At 53.4% G+C, this 19,359-nt stretch overlaps 1 protein-coding gene across 2 annotated transcripts in view; it reads left to right on the top strand.

The window, feature by feature from the left end:
* The window catches only part of LOC138238244 (sarcoplasmic/endoplasmic reticulum calcium ATPase 1), a 51,715-nt gene that overhangs the window by 21,581 nt on the left and 10,775 nt on the right, over positions 1-19,359 (top strand). For both annotated transcript variants that reach the window (XM_069188333.1, XM_069188332.1), the window contains exons 6-14: positions 6,791-6,871; positions 7,532-7,617; positions 8,367-8,664; positions 9,812-9,978; positions 12,970-13,058; positions 14,513-14,615; positions 16,849-16,980; positions 18,126-18,251; positions 18,351-18,569. In XM_069188333.1, the coding sequence (XP_069044434.1) occupies positions 6,791-6,871; positions 7,532-7,617; positions 8,367-8,664; positions 9,812-9,978; positions 12,970-13,058; positions 14,513-14,615; positions 16,849-16,980; positions 18,126-18,251; positions 18,351-18,569 (1,301 nt within the window). The remainder of the gene's footprint in view (positions 1-6,790; positions 6,872-7,531; positions 7,618-8,366; positions 8,665-9,811; positions 9,979-12,969; positions 13,059-14,512; positions 14,616-16,848; positions 16,981-18,125; positions 18,252-18,350; positions 18,570-19,359) is intronic.

A 19,359-nucleotide genomic window follows, 5' to 3' on the forward strand; every position in this document is an offset into this window, starting at 1 on the left:
CCCAGTGAGACAGCACACTGACCCTCTGTGTCACAGTGAGACAGCACACTGACCCTCTGTCACAGTGAGACAGCACACTGACCCTCTCTGTCACAGTGAGACACACTGACCCTCTGTCCCAGTGAGACAGCACACTGACCCTCTGTCACAGTGAGACACACTGACCCTCTGTCCCAGTGAGACAGCACACTGACCCTCTGTCACAGTGAGACACACTGACCCTCTGTCACAGTGAGACACACTGACCCTCTGTCCCAGTGAGACAGCACACTGACCCTCTCTGTCACAGTGAGACACACTGACCCTCTGTCCCAGTGAGACACACTGACCCTCTGTCACAGTGAGACAGCACACTGACCCTCTGTCACAGTGAGACAGCACACTGACCCTCTGTCCCAGTGAGACAGCACACTGACCCTCTGTCCCAGTGAGACAGCACACTGACCCTCTGTCCCAGTGAGACAGCACACTGACCCTCTCTGTCACAGTGAGACACACTGACCCTCTCTGTCACAGTGAGACAGCACACTGACCCTCTCTGTCACAGTGAGACACACTGACCCTCTGTCCCAGTGAGACAGCACACTGACCCTCTGTCACAGTGAGACACACTGACCCTCTCTGTCACAGTGAGACACACTGACCCTCTGTCCCAGTGAGACAGCACACTGACCCTCTCTGTCACAGTGAGACACACTGACCCTCTGTCCCAGTGAGACAGCACACTGACCCTCTGTCACAGTGAGACACACTGACCCTCTCTGTCACAGTGAGACACACTGACCCTCTGTCCCAGTGAGACAGCACACTGACCCTCTGTCACAGTGAGACAGCACACTGACCCTCTCTGTCACAGTGAGACAGCACACTGACTCTCTGTCACAGTGAGACAGCACACTGACCCTCTGTGTCACAGTGAGACAGCACACTGACCCTCTGTCACAGTGAGACAGCACACTGACCCTCTCTGTCCCAGTGAGACAGCACACTGACCCTCTGTGTCACAGTGAGACAGCACACTGACCCTCTCTGTCCCAGTGAGACAGCACACTGACCCTCTGTCACAGTGAGACACACTGACCCTCTCTGTCACAGTGAGACAGCACACTGACCCTCTCTGTCACAGTGAGACACACTGACCCTCTCTGTCACAGTGAGACAGCACACTGACCCTCTGTCCCAGTGAGACAGCACACTGACCCTCTCTGTCACAGTGAGACAGCACACTGACCCTCTGTCACAGTGAGACAGCACACTGACCCTCTCTGTCACAGTGAGACACACTGACCCTCTGTCCCAGTGAGACAGCACACTGACCCTCTGTGTCACAGTGAGACAGCACACTGACCCTCTGTCACAGTGAGACAGCACACTGACCCTCTCTGTCACAGTGAGACAGCACACTGACCCTCTGTGTCACAGTGAGACAGCACACTGACCCTCTCTGTCCCAGTGAGACAGCACACTGACCCTCTGTCACAGTGAGACACACTGACCCTCTCTGTCACAGTGAGACAGCACACTGACCCTCTCTGTCACAGTGAGACACACTGACCCTCTCTGTCACAGTGAGACAGCACACTGACCCTCTGTCCCAGTGAGACAGCACACTGACCCTCTCTGTCACAGTGAGACAGCACACTGACCCTCTGTCACAGTGAGACAGCACACTGACCCTCTCTGTCACAGTGAGACACACTGACCCTCTCTGTCACAGTGAGACACACTGACCCTCTCTGTCCCAGTGAGACAGCACACTGACCCTCTGTCACAGTGAGACAGCACACTGACCCTCTCTGTCACAGTGAGACACACTGACCCTCTCTGTCACAGTGAGACAGCACACTGACCCTCTGTCACAGTGAGACAGCACACTGACCCTCTCTGTCACAGTGAGACACACTGACCCTCTCTGTCACAGTGAGACACACTGACCCTCTCTGTCACAGTGAGACAGCACACTGACCCTCTGTCACAGTGAGACAGCACACTGACCCTCTCTGTCACAGTGAGACACACTGACCCTCTCTGTCACAGTGAGACACACTGACCCTCTCTGTCCCAGTGAGACAGCACACTGACCCTCTGTGTCACAGTGAGACAGCACACTGACCCTCTGTCACAGTGAGACAGCACACTGACCCTCTGTCACAGTGAGACAGCACACTGACTCTCTCTGTCACAGTGAGACACACTGACCCTCTCTGTCACAGTGAGACAGCACACTGACCCTCTGTCACAGTGAGACAGCACACTGACCCTCTGTGTCACAGTGAGACACACTGACCCTCTGTCACAGTGAGACACACTGACCCTCTCTGTCACAGTGAGACAGCACACTGACCCTCTCTGTCACAGTGAGACACACTGACCCTCTCTGTCACAGTGAGACACACTGACCCTCTGTCACAGTGAGACAGCACACTGACCCTCTGTCACAGTGAGACAGCACACTGACTCTCTCTGTCACAGTGAGACACACTGACCCTCTCTGTCACAGTGAGACAGCACACTGACCCTCTGTCACAGTGAGACAGCACACTGACCCTCTGTGTCACAGTGAGACACACTGACCCTCTGTCACAGTGAGACACACTGACCCTCTCTGTCACAGTGAGACAGCACACTGACCCTCTCTGTCACAGTGAGACACACTGACCCTCTCTGTCACAGTGAGACAGCACACTGACCCTCTGTGACAGTGAGACAGCACACTGACCCTCTCTGTCCCAGTGAGACAGCACACTGACCCTCTGTGTCACAGTGAGACAGCACACTGACCCTCTCTGTCACAGTGAGACAGCACACTGACCCTCTGTCACAGTGAGACACACTGACCCTCTCTGTCACAGTGAGACAGCACACTGACCCTCTGTCACAGTGAGACACACTGACCCTCTGTCACAGTGAGACAGCACACTGACCCTCTGTCACAGTGAGACACACTGACCCTCTGTCACAGTGAGACAGCACACTGACCCTCTGTGTCACAGTGAGACAGCACACTGACCCTCTGTCACAGTGAGACAGCACACTGACCCTCTGTGTCCCAGTGAGACACACTGACCCTCTGTCACAGTGAGACACACTGACCCTCTCTGTCACAGTGAGACAGCACACTGACCCTCTCTGTCACAGTGAGACACACTGACCCTCTCTGTCACAGTGAGACACACTGACCCTCTGTCACAGTGAGACAGCACACTGACCCTCTGTCACAGTGAGACAGCACACTGACTCTCTCTGTCACAGTGAGACACACTGACCCTCTCTGTCACAGTGAGACAGCACACTGACCCTCTGTCACAGTGAGACAGCACACTGACCCTCTGTGTCACAGTGAGACACACTGACCCTCTGTCACAGTGAGACACACTGACCCTCTCTGTCACAGTGAGACAGCACACTGACCCTCTCTGTCACAGTGAGACACACTGACCCTCTCTGTCACAGTGAGACAGCACACTGACCCTCTGTGACAGTGAGACAGCACACTGACCCTCTCTGTCCCAGTGAGACAGCACACTGACCCTCTGTGTCACAGTGAGACAGCACACTGACCCTCTCTGTCACAGTGAGACAGCACACTGACCCTCTGTCACAGTGAGACACACTGACCCTCTCTGTCACAGTGAGACAGCACACTGACCCTCTGTCACAGTGAGACACACTGACCCTCTGTCACAGTGAGACAGCACACTGACCCTCTGTGTCACAGTGAGACAGCACACTGACCCTCTGTCCCAGTGAGACAGCACACTGACCCTCTCTGTCACAGTGAGACAGCACACTGACCCTCTGTCACAGTGAGACAGCACACTGACCCTCTCTGTCCCAGTGAGACAGCACACTGACCCTCTCTGTCACAGTGAGACAGCACACTGACTCTCTGTCACAGTGAGACAGCACACTGACCCTCTCTGTCACAGTGAGACACACTGACCCTCTCTGTCACAGTGAGACACACTGACCCTCTCTGTCCCAGTGAGACAGCACACTGACTCTCTGTCCCAGTGAGACAGCACACTGACCCTCTGTGTCACAGTGAGACAGCACACTGACCCTCTGTCACAGTGAGACAGCACACTGACCCTCTGTCACAGTGAGACAGCACACTGACTCTCTCTGTCACAGTGAGACACACTGACCCTCTCTGTCACAGTGAGACAGCACACTGACCCTCTGTCACAGTGAGACAGCACACTGACCCTCTGTGTCACAGTGAGACACACTGACCCTCTCTGTCACAGTGAGACACACTGACCCTCTCTGTCACAGTGAGACACACTGACCCTCTGTCACAGTGAGACACACTGACCCTCTCTGTCACAGTGAGACAGCACACTGACCCTCTGTGACAGTGAGACAGCACACTGACCCTCTGTGTCACAGTGAGACAGCACACTGACCCTCTGTCACAGTGAGACACACTGACCCTCTCTGTCACAGTGAGACAGCACACTGACCCTCTGTGTCACAGTGAGACACACTGACCCTCTGTCACAGTGAGACACACTGACCCTCTCTGTCACAGTGAGACACACTGACCCTCTCTGTCACAGTGAGACACACTGACCCTCTGTCACAGTGAGACACACTGACCCTCTCTGTCACAGTGAGACAGCACACTGACTCTCTGTCACAGTGAGACAGCACACTGACCCTCTGTCACAGTGAGACACACTGACCCTCTCTGTCACAGTGAGACACACTGACCCTCTCTGTCCCAGTGAGACAGCACACTGACCCTCTGTGTCACAGTGAGAGAGCACACTGACCCTCTCTGTCACAGTGAGACACACTGACCCTCTCTGTCACAGTGAGACAGCACACTGACCCTCTGTGACAGTGAGACAGCACACTGACCCTCTCTGTCCCAGTGAGACAGCACACTGACCCTCTGTGTCACAGTGAGACAGCACACTGACCCTCTCTGTCACAGTGAGACAGCACACTGACCCTCTCTGTCACAGTGAGACAGCACACTGACCCTCTGTCACAGTGAGACACACTGACCTTCTCTGTCACAGTGAGACAGCACACTGACCCTCTGTCACAGTGAGACACACTGACCCTCTGTCACAGTGAGACAGCACACTGACCCTCTGTGTCACAGTGAGACAGCACACTGACCCTCTGTCACAGTGAGACAGCAGACTGACTCTCTGTGTCACAGTGAGACAGCACACTGACCCTCTGTGTCCCAGTGAGACAGCACACTGACCCTCTGTGTCACAGTGAGACAGCACACTGACCCTCTGTCACAGTGAGACACACTGACCCTCTCTGTCACAGTGAGACAGCACACTGACCCTCTGTGTCACAGTGAGACAGCACACTGACTCTCTGTGTCACAGTGAGACAGCACACTGACCCTCTCTGTCCCAGTGAGACAGCACACTGACCCTCTGTGTCACAGTGAGACAGCACACTGACCCTCTGTGTCACAGTGAGACAGCACACTGACCCTCTGTGTCCCAGTGAGACAGCACACTGACCCTCTGTCACAGTGAGACAGCACACTGACCCTCTGTCACAGTGAGACACACTGACCCTCTGTGTCACAGTGAGACAGCACACTGACTCTCTGTCACAGTGAGACACACTGACCCTCTGTGTCACAGTGAGACAGCACACTGACCCTCTGTCACAGTGAGACACACTGACCCTCTGTCACAGTGAGACAGCACACTGACCCTCTGTGTCCCAGTGAGACAGCACACTGACCCTCTGTGTCACAGTGAGACACACTGACCCTCTCTGTCACAGTGAGACAGCACACTGACCCTCTGTCACAGTGAGACAGCAGACTGACTCTCTGTGTCACAGTGAGACAGCACACTGACCCTCTGTCACAGTGAGACAGCACACTGACCCTCTGTGTCACAGTGAGACAGCACACTGACTCTCTGTGTCACAGTGAGACAGCACACTGACCCTCTCTGTCCCAGTGAGACAGCACACTGACCCTCTGTGTCACAGTGAGACAGCACACTGACCCTCTGTGTCCCAGTGAGACAGCACACTGACCCTCTGTCACAGTGAGACAGCACACTGACCCTCTGTCACAGTGAGACACACTGACCCTCTGTGTCACAGTGAGACAGCACACTGACTCTCTGTCACAGTGAGACACACTGACCCTCTGTGTCACAGTGAGACAGCACACTGACCCTCTGTCACAGTGAGACACACTGACCCTCTGTCACAGTGAGACAGCACACTGACCCTCTGTGTCCCAGTGAGACAGCACACTGACCCTCTGTGTCACAGTGAGACACACTGACCCTCTCTGTCACAGTGAGACAGCACACTGACCCTCTCTGTCACAGTGAGACAGCACACTGACCCTCTGTGTCACAGTGAGACAGCACACTGACTCTCTCTGTCACAGTGAGACACACTGACCCTCTGTGTCACAGTGAGACAGCACACTGACCCTCTGTCACAGTGAGACACACTGACCCTCTGTCACAGTGAGACAGCACACTGACCCTCTGTGTCCCAGTGAGACAGCACACTGACCCTCTGTGTCACAGTGAGACACACTGACCCTCTCTGTCACAGTGAGACAGCACACTGACCCTCTGTCCCAGTGAGACAGCACACTGACCCTCTGCTCTCTGTCACAGTGATTCGACACACTGACCCTCTGGGACTGGGTATTGGTCGTGTGTGTGTGTCAGAATTAACACACATGCTTGTGTCAGGTGTGTGCTGGTGTCCTGCCCTCAGTGGTCTGTCCTTCATCCTCCTCTCCTACCTCTGTAATCTCTCCCTCTGTCTCTAGTTGGTGACAAAGTTCCTGCTGACATTAGACTCACTGCTATTCGCTCCACAACACTGCGTGTAGATCAGTCCATCCTGACTGGTAAGTCTGTCACAGCGCTGTGTTAATGTACTGGAGTGTCCAGTCAGTGTGTCTGTATTAACCCCTCTCTCTCTCAGTGCAGTGTTAATGTACGGGAGTGTCCAGTCAGTGTGTGTGTATTAACCCCTCTCTCTCTCAGTGCAGTGTTAATGTACTGGAGTGTCCAGTCAGTGTGTGTGTATTAACCCCTCTCTCTCTCAGTGCAGTGTTAATGTACTGGAGTGTCCAGTCAGTGTGTCTGTATTAACCCCTCTCTCTCTCAGTGCAGTGTTAATGTACTGGAGTGTCCAGTCAGTGTGTGTATGAACCCCTCTCTCTCTCTCAGTGCAGTGTTAATGTACTGGAGTGTCCAGTCAGTGTGTCTGTATTAACCCCTCTCTCTCTCAGTGCAGTGTTAATGTACTGGAGTGTCCAGTCAGTGTGTGTGTATGAACCCCTCTCTCTCTCTCAGTGCAGTGTTAATGTACTGGAGTGTCCAGTCAGTGTGTCTGTATGAACCCCTCTCTCTCTCAGTGCAGTGTTAATGTACTGGAGTGTCAGCCAGTGTGTGTGTATTAACCCCTCTCTCTCTCAGTGCAGTGTAAATGTACTGGAGTGTCAGTCAGTGTGTCTGTATGAACCCCTCTCTCTCTCAATGTGTATTTACCCCTCTCTCTCCAGGTGAGTCTGTCAGTGTGATTAAACACACTGATCCTGTTCCTGACCCCAGAGCTGTAAATCAGGATAAGAAGAACATGCTGTTCTCTGTAAGTAAACCCCCTCTCTCCTGCTCTGTCCACCTCTCCTCTCTGTCCAGCATGTCCACCTCTCCTCTCTCCTGCTATGTCCAGCATGTCCACCTCTCCTCTCTCCTGCTCTGTCCAGCATGTCCACCTTTCCTCTCTCCTCCATCCAGCAGTGTCCAACAGTGTCCACCTCTCCTCTCTCCTGCGCTGTCCAGCATGTCCACCTCTCCTCTCTCCTCCATCCAGCAGTGTCCAACAGTGTCCACCTCTCCTCTCTCCTCCTCTGTCCAGCATGTCCACCTCTCCTCTCTCCTGCTATGTCCAGCATGTCCACCTCTCCTCTCTCCTGCTCTGTCCAGCATGTCCACCTCTCCTCTCTCCTCCATCCAGCAGTGTCCAACAGTGTCCACCTCTCCTCTCTCCTGCGCTGTCCAGCATGTCCACCTCTCCTCTCTCCTCCATCCAGCAGTGTCCAACAGTGTCCACCTCTCCTCTCTCCTCCTCTGTCCAGCATGTCCACCTCTCCTCTCTCCTGCTATGTCCAGCATGTCCACCTCTCCTCTCTCCTGCTCTGTCCAGCATGTCCACCTCTCCTCTCTCCTCCATCCAGCAGTGTCCAACACTGTCCACCTCTCCTCTCTCCTGCTCTGTCCAGCATGTCCACCTCTCCTCTCTCCTGCTCTCTCCTGCTCTGTCCAGCAGTGTCCACCTGTCCTCTCTCCCGCTCTGTCCAGCGTGTCCAGCAGTCTCACTGTCGCCCCCTCTCTCAGGGCACCAACATTGCGGCGGGCAAGGCCATCGGCGTGGTGGTGTCCACGGGCGTGTCCACCGAGATCGGGAAGATCCGTGACCAGATGGCGGCCACGGAGCAGGAGAAGACGCCGCTGCAGCAGAAGCTGGACGAGTTCGGCGAGCAGCTGTCCAAGGTCATCTCGCTGATCTGCGTGGCCGTCTGGCTCATCAACATCGGCCACTTCAACGACCCCGTGCACGGCGGCTCCTGGATCCGCGGCGCCGTCTACTACTTCAAGATCGCCGTGGCGCTGGCCGTGGCCGCCATCCCTGAGGGTGAGAGACAGGAGAGAGAGAGGGGAGAGGAGAGAGAGAGAGGGGAGAGAGGGGAGAGAGGAGAGGGGAGAGGGGAGAGAGGGGAGAGAGGAGAGAGGAGAGAGGAGAGGGGAGAGAGGAGAGAGAGAGGAGAGGGGAGAAAGAGAGGGGAGAGAGGGGAGAGAGGGGAGAGAGGAGAGAGGAGAGAGGGGAGGAGAGAGAGGAGAGAGGGGAGAGAGGGGAGAGAGGAGAGAGGAGAGAGGAGAGAGAGGAGAGAGGAGAGAGGAGAGAGGAGAGGGGAGAGGAGAGAGAGGGGAGAGAGGAGAGAGAGGGGAGAGAGGGGAGGTGAGAGGAGAGAGAGGAGAGAGAGGAGAGGGGAGAGAGGAGAGAAAGGGGAGAGAGGGGAGAGAGGGGAGAGGAGAGAGGGGAGAGAGAGGAGAGGGGAGAGGGGAGAGAGGGGAGAGGAGGGGGAAGAGAGGAGAGAGGAGAGAGAGGGGAGAGAGGAGAGGGGAGAGAGGGGGGAGATGAGAGAAGGAGAGAGAGAGGAGAGAGGAGAGAGTGGAGAGAGGGGAGGAGAGAGAGGAGAGGGGAGAGGAGAGAGAGGAGAGAGGGGAGAGAGGGGAGAGAGGAGAGAGGAGAGAGGAGAGAGGAGAGAATTGAATTGAATTGAGAGGAGAGGGGAGAGAGGGGGAGATGAGAGAAGAGAGGAGAGAGAGAGGGGGGAGAGAGGAGAGATGAGAGAAGGAGAGGAGAGAGAGGAGAGGGGAGACAGGGGAGACAGGAGAGACAGGAGAGAGGAGAGAGGGGAGAGAGGAGACAGGAGAGAGGAGAGAGGGGAGAGAGGAGAGAGGAGAGAGGGGAGAGAGGAGAGAGGAGACAGGAGAGAGGAGACAGGGGAGACAGGAGAGACAGGAGAGAGGAGAGAGGGGAGAGAGGAGAGAGGGGAGAGAGGAGAGAGGGGAGAGGGGAGAGAGGAGAGAGGGGAGAGAGGAGAGAGGGGAGAGAGGAGAGAGGAGAGAGGGGAGAGAGGAGAGAGGAGAGAGGGGAGAGAGGAGAGAGGAGACAGGGGAGACAGGAGAGACAGGGGAGACAGGGGAGACAGACTGTCCGAGGGAGGCAGGGGCTCGGCTGTCCAGCTGACTGGGTCTGGGTCTGGTCTGTCTGCCAGGGCTGCCCGCTGTCATCACCACCTGCCTGGCCCTGGGCACCCGCAGGATGGCCAAGAAGAACGCCATCGTGCGCAGCCTGCCCTCCGTGGAGACCCTGGGCTGCACCTCCGTCATCTGCTCCGACAAGACTGGCACCCTCACCACCAACCAGATGTGTGTCTGCAAGGTGAGGGGGACAGGCAGGGACACAGGCAGGGACACAGACAAGGACTGACAGGGGCAGACAGGGACACAGACAGGGGGACAGACAGGGGCTGAGGGACAGACAGGGACACAGACAGGGACAGGGGGACAGACAGGGGCTGAGGGACAGACAGGGACACAGACAGGGACAGGGGGACAGACAGGGACTGAGGGACAGACAGGGACACAGACAGGGGCACAGACAAGGACTGACAGGGGCAGACAGGGGCAGACAGGGGGACAGAGAGAGAGACAGAGTTTTATTATTTTTATTTGCTTTGGCAACACTGATTGTACCCATCGGTCATGCTAATAAAGCACCTTGAACTGAACTGAGAAAGAGAGGGATATATATATGAGAGGGAGAGAGAGACAGGGGTGATATATTATATATATATATCAGAGGGAGAGACAGAGAGACAGGGGTGATATATTATATATATACATCAGAGGGAGAGACAGAGAGACAGGGGTGATATATTATATATATATCAGAGGGAGAGAGAGACAGGGGTGATATATTATATATATACATCAGAGGGAGAGACAGAGAGACAGGGGTGATATATTATATATATATCAGAGGGAGAGACAGAGAGACAGGGGTGATATATTATATATATATATCAGAGGGAGAGACAGAGAGACAGGGGTGATATATTATATATATATATCAGAGGGAGAGACAGAGAGACAGGGGTGATATATTATATATATACATCAGAGGGAGAGACAGAGAGACAGGGGTGATATATTATATATATATCAGAGGGAGAGACAGAGAGACAGGGGTGATATATTATATATATATATCAGAGGGAGAGACAGAGAGACAGGGGTGATATATTATATATATATATCAGAGGGAGAGACAGAGAGACAGGGGTGATATATATATATCAGAGGGAGAGACAGAGAGACAGGGGTGATATATTATATATATATATCAGAGGGAGAGACAGAGAGACAGGGGTGATATATATATACATCAGAGGGAGAGACAGAGAGACAGGGGTGATATATTATATATATATCAGAGGGAGAGAGAGACAGGGGTGATATATTATATATATACATCAGAGGGAGAGACAGAGAGACAGGGGTGATATATTATATATATACATCAGAGGGAGAGACAGAGAGACAGGGGTGATATATTATATATATACATCAGAGGGAGAGACAGAGAGACAGGGGTGATATATTATATATATACATCAGAGGGAGAGACAGAGAGACAGGGGTGATATATTATATATATATGTAGATTATGCCGGTTCAGGGACGCCAAATATGTAATCATAGTGGCTCTCTGAAGGCACCAGTTCTGTAGGGTTTGGGCATTTACTGAGACAATTATTAATTGTAGCAGTAAATCACAAAGTTGATTCTTTTGATGGCTTTAGAATCCAACCATGCGACATAACTCAAACAACGCACACACACAGGTACTATATACACGAGGATACATTTATTAATACATAGAATATGCATGTAAACCTAACAGATCTTATCGAGAGGGTTATCAGAATACAAAAGATATATATTCAGTCAGTTACAAAGTGTTACACATATCAAGAGGACATACGTTCAGTATATCATTCATTAAGACCGTTTCGTAAAGTGAACTTGGTTACAACTTCTACATTAGATACTCGAAACAAGTACATAACTCTTAGGAATTAAATTGATATCAACTGGTTTGGATAACAATTGAATTATCGAGCTGTAATGCATTGAAGTTGAATACTCATCCAATCTCTGGGGATTCAGATCTCCTGCGGGCACAAAGAAACAGTTGCAGGCTGTTGCTGTCCAATCCGCGCTCTCTGGCTCCGTGCCAGGCTGTGCTGTGTGGCTTGCGACGGTGCGCTGCTGATGTTCACCGTTGGCTTTAACTAGCAAAGTTTGTGCACAGGAGAAAAGATGACTGTGGGTCCCAGCAAGTCAGGAAGAGGACCGGTTCGTTCCTGATGAAGAGCTAGTTCTGAATAGTGATTCAGCTGTCCACAGTTCCGACCTGTTCACGAGGCCTGCTGCTGGTTACTCTCTGGCAACCTCCACTCTAGACTCTTAGAACAAAGGAAAGTTCTGGCACTCGGACACACTGGCCGTTCCGTGGTTGTCCGGGCTGAGTCTCAGGATGGTCAGGAGGCGCGCTGCGAGAATGTCCTGCCCTTGGGAGCCTTCTGCTCCTGGGCCGTCCTGCCCTGGAATTCTCCTTTGAATTCCCTTTAGAACAGTCCACAGAATCCTCTCCAGAATCCCTTCTGAATCTCAATCTGAATCTCCCAGGCTCTCTGTGTTGCCTGTTTTTACCTGGAGGAACTTCAGCTCATTGATTGGCTGAAAGTTCCATGGGCATCAGAGTCCCACGTGGGTTACTCGGCCCTACCAGTCCCTGATTGGTTGATCAAGGTGAGATATGAGTCACTTAGTCCTGACACTTAGTAATGCAGTCCAGATGTCCAACTGGCACTCCCTAGACAGATAGGCGCCAATGGGTGACCATTGATCATGATAGCCAGGCTTAGCTAAGTGCATCCCCCTTTGGGAGCTGTCCTTGGACCTTAAATCACCTTGCATGAATGGTTTCTCTGTGGCTGCACCACAGAGATGAACAGAGAAATGAGGCCTAATTTGGGAAAGCTCAGAAACACTTAATTCTGCCTTATTATTAAGCCTCGCCGCTACATATACATCAGAGGGAGAGACAGAGAGACAGGGGTGATATATTATATATACATCAGAGGGAGAGACAGAGAGACAGGGGTGATATATTATATATATACATCAGAGGGAGAGACAGAGAGACAGGGGTGATATATTATATATATATATCAGAGGGAGAGACAGAGAGACAGGGGTGATATATATATATACATCAGAGGGAGAGACAGAGAGACTGCCTCAGTCCTGGATCGCCGCCCTGCAGACTGTGAGTCTCATGGGTCTCCTCTGCTTCTGTCTGTAGATGTTCATCGTAGACAAGGTGGAGGGAGACAACTGTGTGCTGAACGAGTTCAACATCTCTGGTTCCAAATACACACCCGAAGGAGAAGTGTGAGTACAGTCAACTAACGAGCCCAGCTACTGACACACTGACGAGCCCAGCTACTGACACACTGACGAGCCCAGCTACTGACCGTCACTAACGAGCCCAGCTACTGACCATCACTAACGAGCCCAGCTACTGACACACTGACGAGCCCAGCTACTGACCGTCACTAACGAGCCCAGCTACTGACACACTGACGAGCCCAGCTACTGACACACTGACGAGCCCAGCTACTGACCATCACTAACGAGCCCAGCTACTGACCATCACTAACGAGCCCAGCTACTGACACACTGACGAGCCCAGCTGCTGACCGTCACTAACGAGCCCAGCTACTGACCATCACTAACGAGCCCAGCTACTGACACACTGACGAGCCCAGCTACTGACCGTCACTAACGAGCCCAGCTACTGACCGTCACTAACGAGCCCAGCTACTGACACACTGACGAGCCCAGCTACTGACACACTGACGAGCCCAGCTGCTGACCGTCACTAACGAGCCCAGCTACTGACCATCACTAACGAGCCCAGCTACTGACACACTGACGAGCCCAGCTACTGACCGTCACTAACGAGCCCAGCTACTGACCGTCACTAACGAGCCCAGCTACTGACACACTGACGAGCCCAGCTGCTGACCGTCACTAACGAGCCCAGCTACTGACCATCACTAACGAGCCCAGCTACTGACACACTGACGAGCCCAGCTACTGACCATCACTAACGAGCCCAGCTACTGACACACTGACGAGCCCAGCTACTGACCATCACTAACGAGCCCAGCTACTGACCGTCACTAACGAGCCCAGCTACTGACACACTGACGAGCCCAGCTACTGACACACTGACGAGCCCAGCTACTGACCATCACTAACGAGCCCAGCTACTGACCATCACTAACGAGCCCAGCTACTGACACACTGACGAGCCCAGCTACTGACCATCACTAACGAGCCCAGCTACTGACCATCACTAACGAGCCCAGCTACTGACACACTAACAAGCCCAGCTACTGACCATCACTAACGAGCCCAGCTACTGACACACTGACGAGCCCAGCTACTGACACACTAACGAGCCCAGCTACTGACCATCACTAACGAGCCCAGCTACTGACACACTGACGAGCCCAGCTACTGACACACTAACGAGCCCAGCTACTGACCATCACTAACGAGCCCAGCTACTGACACACTGACGAGCCCAGCTACTGACCATCACTAACGAGCCCAGCTACTGACACACTGACAAGCCCAGCTACTGACCATCACTAACGAGCCCAGCTACTGACCCCTACTGACAATTAGTCACTAGTCAGTGCTGACAGTTGACTGTCACTAACAAGCCCAAGTCTCACTGATGAGCCCGACACTGACGAGCCCAACAATAATCGCGAGGTGAAAAGCCCCTAAGAGGAGCAAACACTCACTGCTGTCCTGCTGTGTGTCTCTCTCAGCACGAAGAATGACAAACCAGTCAAGTGCGGTCAGTACGATGGCCTGGTGGAGCTGGCCACCATCTGTGCCCTGTGTAACGACTCCTCTCTGGACTATAATGAGGTAACAATATTCTCAATCACTCCTCCTCCCTCTCAGTGCAGTGTTAATGTCCTGGAGTGTCCAGTCAGTGTGTGTGTATTAACCCCTCTCTCTCTCTCAGTGCAGTGTTAATGTACTGGAGTGTCCAGTCAGTGTGTCTGTATATTAACCCCTCTCTCTCAGTGCAGTGTTAATGTACTGGAGTGTCCAGTCAGTGTGTCTGTATATTAACCCCTCTCTCTCTCAGTGCAGTGTTAATGTACTGGAGTGTCCAGTCAGTGTGTCTGTATTAACCCCTCTCTCTCTCAGTGCAGTGTTAATGTACTGGAGTGTCCAGTCAGTGTGTCTGTATATTAACCCCTCTCTCTCTCAGTGCAGTGTTAATGTACTGGAGTGTCCAGTCAGTGTGTCTGTATGAACCCCTCTCTCTCTCAGTGCAGTGTTAATGTACTGGAGTGTCCAGTCAGTGTGTCTGTATATTAACCCCTCTCTCTCTCAGTGCAGTGTTAATGTACTGGAGTGTCCAGTCAGTGTGTCTGTATATTAACCCCTCTCTCTCTCAGTGCAGTGTTAATGTACTGGAGTGTTCAGTCAGGGTGTCTGTGTTAACCCCTCTCTCTCTCAGTGCAGTGTTAATGTACTGGAGTGTCCAGTCAGTGTGTCTGTATCAACCCCTCTCTCTCTCTCTCTCAGTGCAGTGTTAATGTACTGGAGTGTCCAGTCAGTGTCTGTATTAACCCCTCTCTCTCTCTCAGTGCAGTGTTAATGTACTGGAGTGTCCAGTCAGTGTGTGTGTATTAACCCTCCTCTCTCTCTCAGTGCAGTGTTAATGTACTGGAGTGTCCAGTCAGTGTGTCTGTATGAACCCCTCTCTCTCTCAGTGCAGTGTTAATGTACTGGAGTGTCCAGTCAGTGTGTCTGTATTAACCCCTCTCTCTCTCTCTCTCAGTGCAGTGTTAATGTACTGGAGTGTCCAGTCAGTGTGTCTGTATTAACCCCTCTCTCTCTCTCAGTGCAGTGTTACTGTACTGGAGTGTCCAGTCAGTGTGTGTGTATTAACCCCTCTCTCTCTCAGTGCAGTGTTAATGTACTGGAGTGTCCAGTCAGTGTGTCTGTATTAACCCCTCTCTCTCTCAGTGCAGTGTTAATGTACTGGAGTGTCCAGTCAGTGTGTGTGTATTAACCCCTCTCTCTCAGTGCAGTGTTAATGTACTGGAGTGTCCAGTCAGTGTCTGTATTAACCCCTCTCTCTCTCAGTGCAGTGTTAATGTACTGGAGTGTCCAGTCAGTGTGTCTGTATTAACCCCTCTCTCTCTCAGTGCAGTGTTCATGTACTGGAGTGTCCAGTCAGTGTGTCTGTATTAACCCCTCTCTCTCTCAGTGCAGTGTTCATGTACTGGAGTGTCCAGTCAGTGTGTCTGTATTAACCCCTCTCTCTCTCAGTGCAGTGTTAATGTACTGGAGTGTCCAGTCAGTGTGTGTGTATTAACCCCTCTCTCTCAGTGCAGTGTTAATGTACTGGAGTGTCCAGTCAGTGTCTGTATTAACCCCTCTCTCTCTCAGTGCAGTGTTCATGTACTGGAGTGTCCAGTCAGTGTGTCTGTATGAACCCCTCTCTCTCTCAGTGCAGTGTTAATATACTGGAGTGTCCAGTCAGTGTGTCTGTATTAACCCCTCTCTCTCTCTCAGTGCAGTGTTAATGTACAGGAGTGTCCAGTCAGTGTGTGTATTAACCCCTCTCTCTCTCTCAGTGCAGTGTTGATGTACTGGAGTGTCCAGTCAGTGTGTCTGTATTAACCCCCCTCTCTCTCTCAGTGCAGTGTTAATGTACTGGAGTGTCCAGTCAGTGTGTGTGTATTAACCCCTCTCTCTCTCAGTGCAGTGTTACTGTACTGGAGTGTCCAGTCAGTGTGTCTGTATTAACCCCCCTCTCTCTCTCAGTGCAGTGTTAATGTACTGGAGTGTCCAGTCAGTGTGTGTGTATTAACCCCTCTCTCTCTCAGTGCAGTGTTAATGTACTGGAGTGTCCAGTCAGTGTGTCTGTATTAACCCCTCTCTCTCTCTCAGTGCAGTGTTAATGTACTGGAGTGTCCAGTCAGTGTGTCTGTATGAACCCCTCTCTCTCTCAGTGCAGTGTTAATGTACTGGAGTGTCCAGTCAGTGTGTCTGTATGAACCCCTCTCTCTCTCTCAGTGCAGTGTTAATGTACTGGAGTGTCCAGTCAGTGTCTGTATTAACCCCTCTGTCCCTGCAGGCGAAGGGTGTCTATGAGAAGGTAGGTGAGGCCACAGAGACGGCGCTGTGCTGTCTGGTGGAGAAGATGAACGTGTTCAACACTGAGGTCCGTGGTCTGTCCAAGCCAGAGCGTGCCAACGCGTGCTGCACTGTGAGTGTCTCTCGACTGCGCCCGTCTCTCCCTCCCCTGTACCTGTCTCTCTCACTGTCTCCCCCTCACCTCCTCCCTGTACCTGTCTCTCTCACTGTCTCCCCCTCACCTCCTCCCTGTACCTGTCTCTCTCACTGTCTCTCACCTCCTCCCTGTACCTGTCTCTCTCACTGTCTCCCCCTCACCTCCTCCCTGTACCCGTCTCTCTCACTGTCTCCCCCTCACCTCCTCCCTGTACCTGTCTCTCTCACTGTCTCCCCCTCACCTCCTCCCTGTACCTGTCTCTCTCACTGTCTCCCCCTCACCTCCTCCCTGTACCCGTCTCTCTCACTGTCTCCCCCTCACCTCCTCCCTGTACCCGTCTCTCTCACTGTCTCCCCCTCACCTCCTCCCTGTACCTGTCTCTCTCACTGTCTCCCCCTCACCTCCTCCCTGTACCTGTCTCTCTCACTGTCTCCCCCTCACCTCCTCCCTGTACCTGTCTCTCTCACTGTCTCCCCCTCACCTCCTCCCTGTACCTGTCTCTCCATCCCTGTCTCTCTCTCACTCCCTGTCTCTCTCTCCTGGTGTCCTGCAGGTGATCAAGCAGCTGATGAAGAAGGAGTTCTCTCTGTACCTGTCTCTCTCTCTCTCTCTCTCACTCCCTGTCTCTCTCTCCTGGTGTCCTGCAGGTGATCAAGCAGCTGATGAAGAAGGAGTTCTCTCTGTACCTGTCTCTCTCTCTCTCTCACTCCCTGTCTCTCTCTCCTGGTGTCCTGCAGGTGATCAAGCAGCTGATGAAGAAGGAGTTCTCTCTGTACCTGTCTCTCTCTCTCTCTCACTCCCTGTCTCTCTCTCCTGGTGTCCTGCAGGTGATCAAGCAGCTGATGAAGAAGGAGTTCTCTCTGTACCTGTCTCTCTCTCTCTCTCTCTCTCTCTCTCTCTCTCTCTCTCACTCCCTGTCTCTCTCTCCTGGTGTCCTGCAGGTGATCAAGCAGCTGATGAAGAAGGAGTTCTCTTTGTACCTGTCTCTCTCTCTCTCTCACTCCCTGTCTCTCTCTCCTGGTGTCCTGCAGGTGATCAAGCAGCTGATGAAGAAGGAGTTCTCTCTGTACCTGTCTCTCTCTCTCTCTCACTCCCTGTCTCTCTCTCCTGGTGTCCTGCAGGTGATCAAGCAGCTGATGAAGAAGGAGTTCACTCTCGAGTTCTCTCGGGACAGGAAGTCCATGTCGGTCTTCTGCTCACCTGCCAAGGCGTCCCGCGCCGCCGTGGGCAACAAGATGTTCATCAAGGTAACGCCGACCCCTGACCCCCGCCCCCGGGACTGCATGCTGGGAAGGGGCTGCGCTGCGGCACCAGGCGCCTGCCGCTGACCCCCCTCTCTCGTGCAGGGCGCCCCCGAGGGCGTGATCGACAGGTGCGCCTACGTGCGGGTGGGCACGACGCGCGTGCCGCTGACCTCCGTCGTGAAGGACAAGATCCTGACGGTCATCAAGGAGTGGGGCACCGGGCGCGACACCCTGCGCTGCCTGGCACTGGCCACGCGTGACTCGCCCCTGCGGCGCGAGGAGATGAACCTGGAGGACTCCACCAAGTTCGTCGATTACGAGGTGAGCAGAGGCACTGGGGCAGAACTCACTGGGGTACAGGGACACTGGGGCAGAACTCAGACTGGGGTACAGGGACACTGGGGTACAGGGGCACTGGGGCAGAACTCAGACTGGGGTACAGGGACACTGGGGTACAGAGGCACTGGGGCAGAACTCAGACTGGGGTACAGAGACACTGGGGTACAGAGGCACTGGGGCAGAACTCAGACTGGGGTACAGGGACACTGGGGTACAGAGGCACTGGGGCAGAACTCAGACTGGGGTACAGAGACACTGGGGTACAGAGGCACTGGGGCAGAACTCAGACTGGGGTACAGGGACACTGGGGCAGAACTCACTGGGGTACAGGGACACTGGGGTACAGAGGCACTGGGGCAGAACTCAGACTGGGGTACAGGGACACTGGGGTACAGAGGCACTGGGGCAGAACTCAGACTGGGGTACAGGGACACTGGGGCAGAACTCACTGGGGTACAGGGACACTGGGGCAGAACTCAGACTGGGGTACAGGGACACTGGGGTACAGAGGCACTGGGGCAGAACTCAGACTGGGGTACAGGGACACTGGGGTACAGAGGCACTGGGGCAGAACTCAGACTGGGGTACAGAGACACTGGGGTACAGAGGCACTGGGGCAGAACTCAGACTGGGGTACAGGGACACTGGGGCAGAACTCACTGGGGTACAGGGACACTGGGGTACAGAGGCACTGGGGCAGAACTCAGACTGGGGTACAGGGACACTGGGGCAGAACTCACTGGGGTACAGGGACACTGGGGTACAGAGGCAC

Source organism: Lepisosteus oculatus, chromosome 4 (assembly GCF_040954835.1).
Source record: "Lepisosteus oculatus isolate fLepOcu1 chromosome 4, fLepOcu1.hap2, whole genome shotgun sequence".
NCBI classification, from domain to species: Eukaryota; Metazoa; Chordata; class Actinopteri; order Semionotiformes; family Lepisosteidae; genus Lepisosteus; species Lepisosteus oculatus.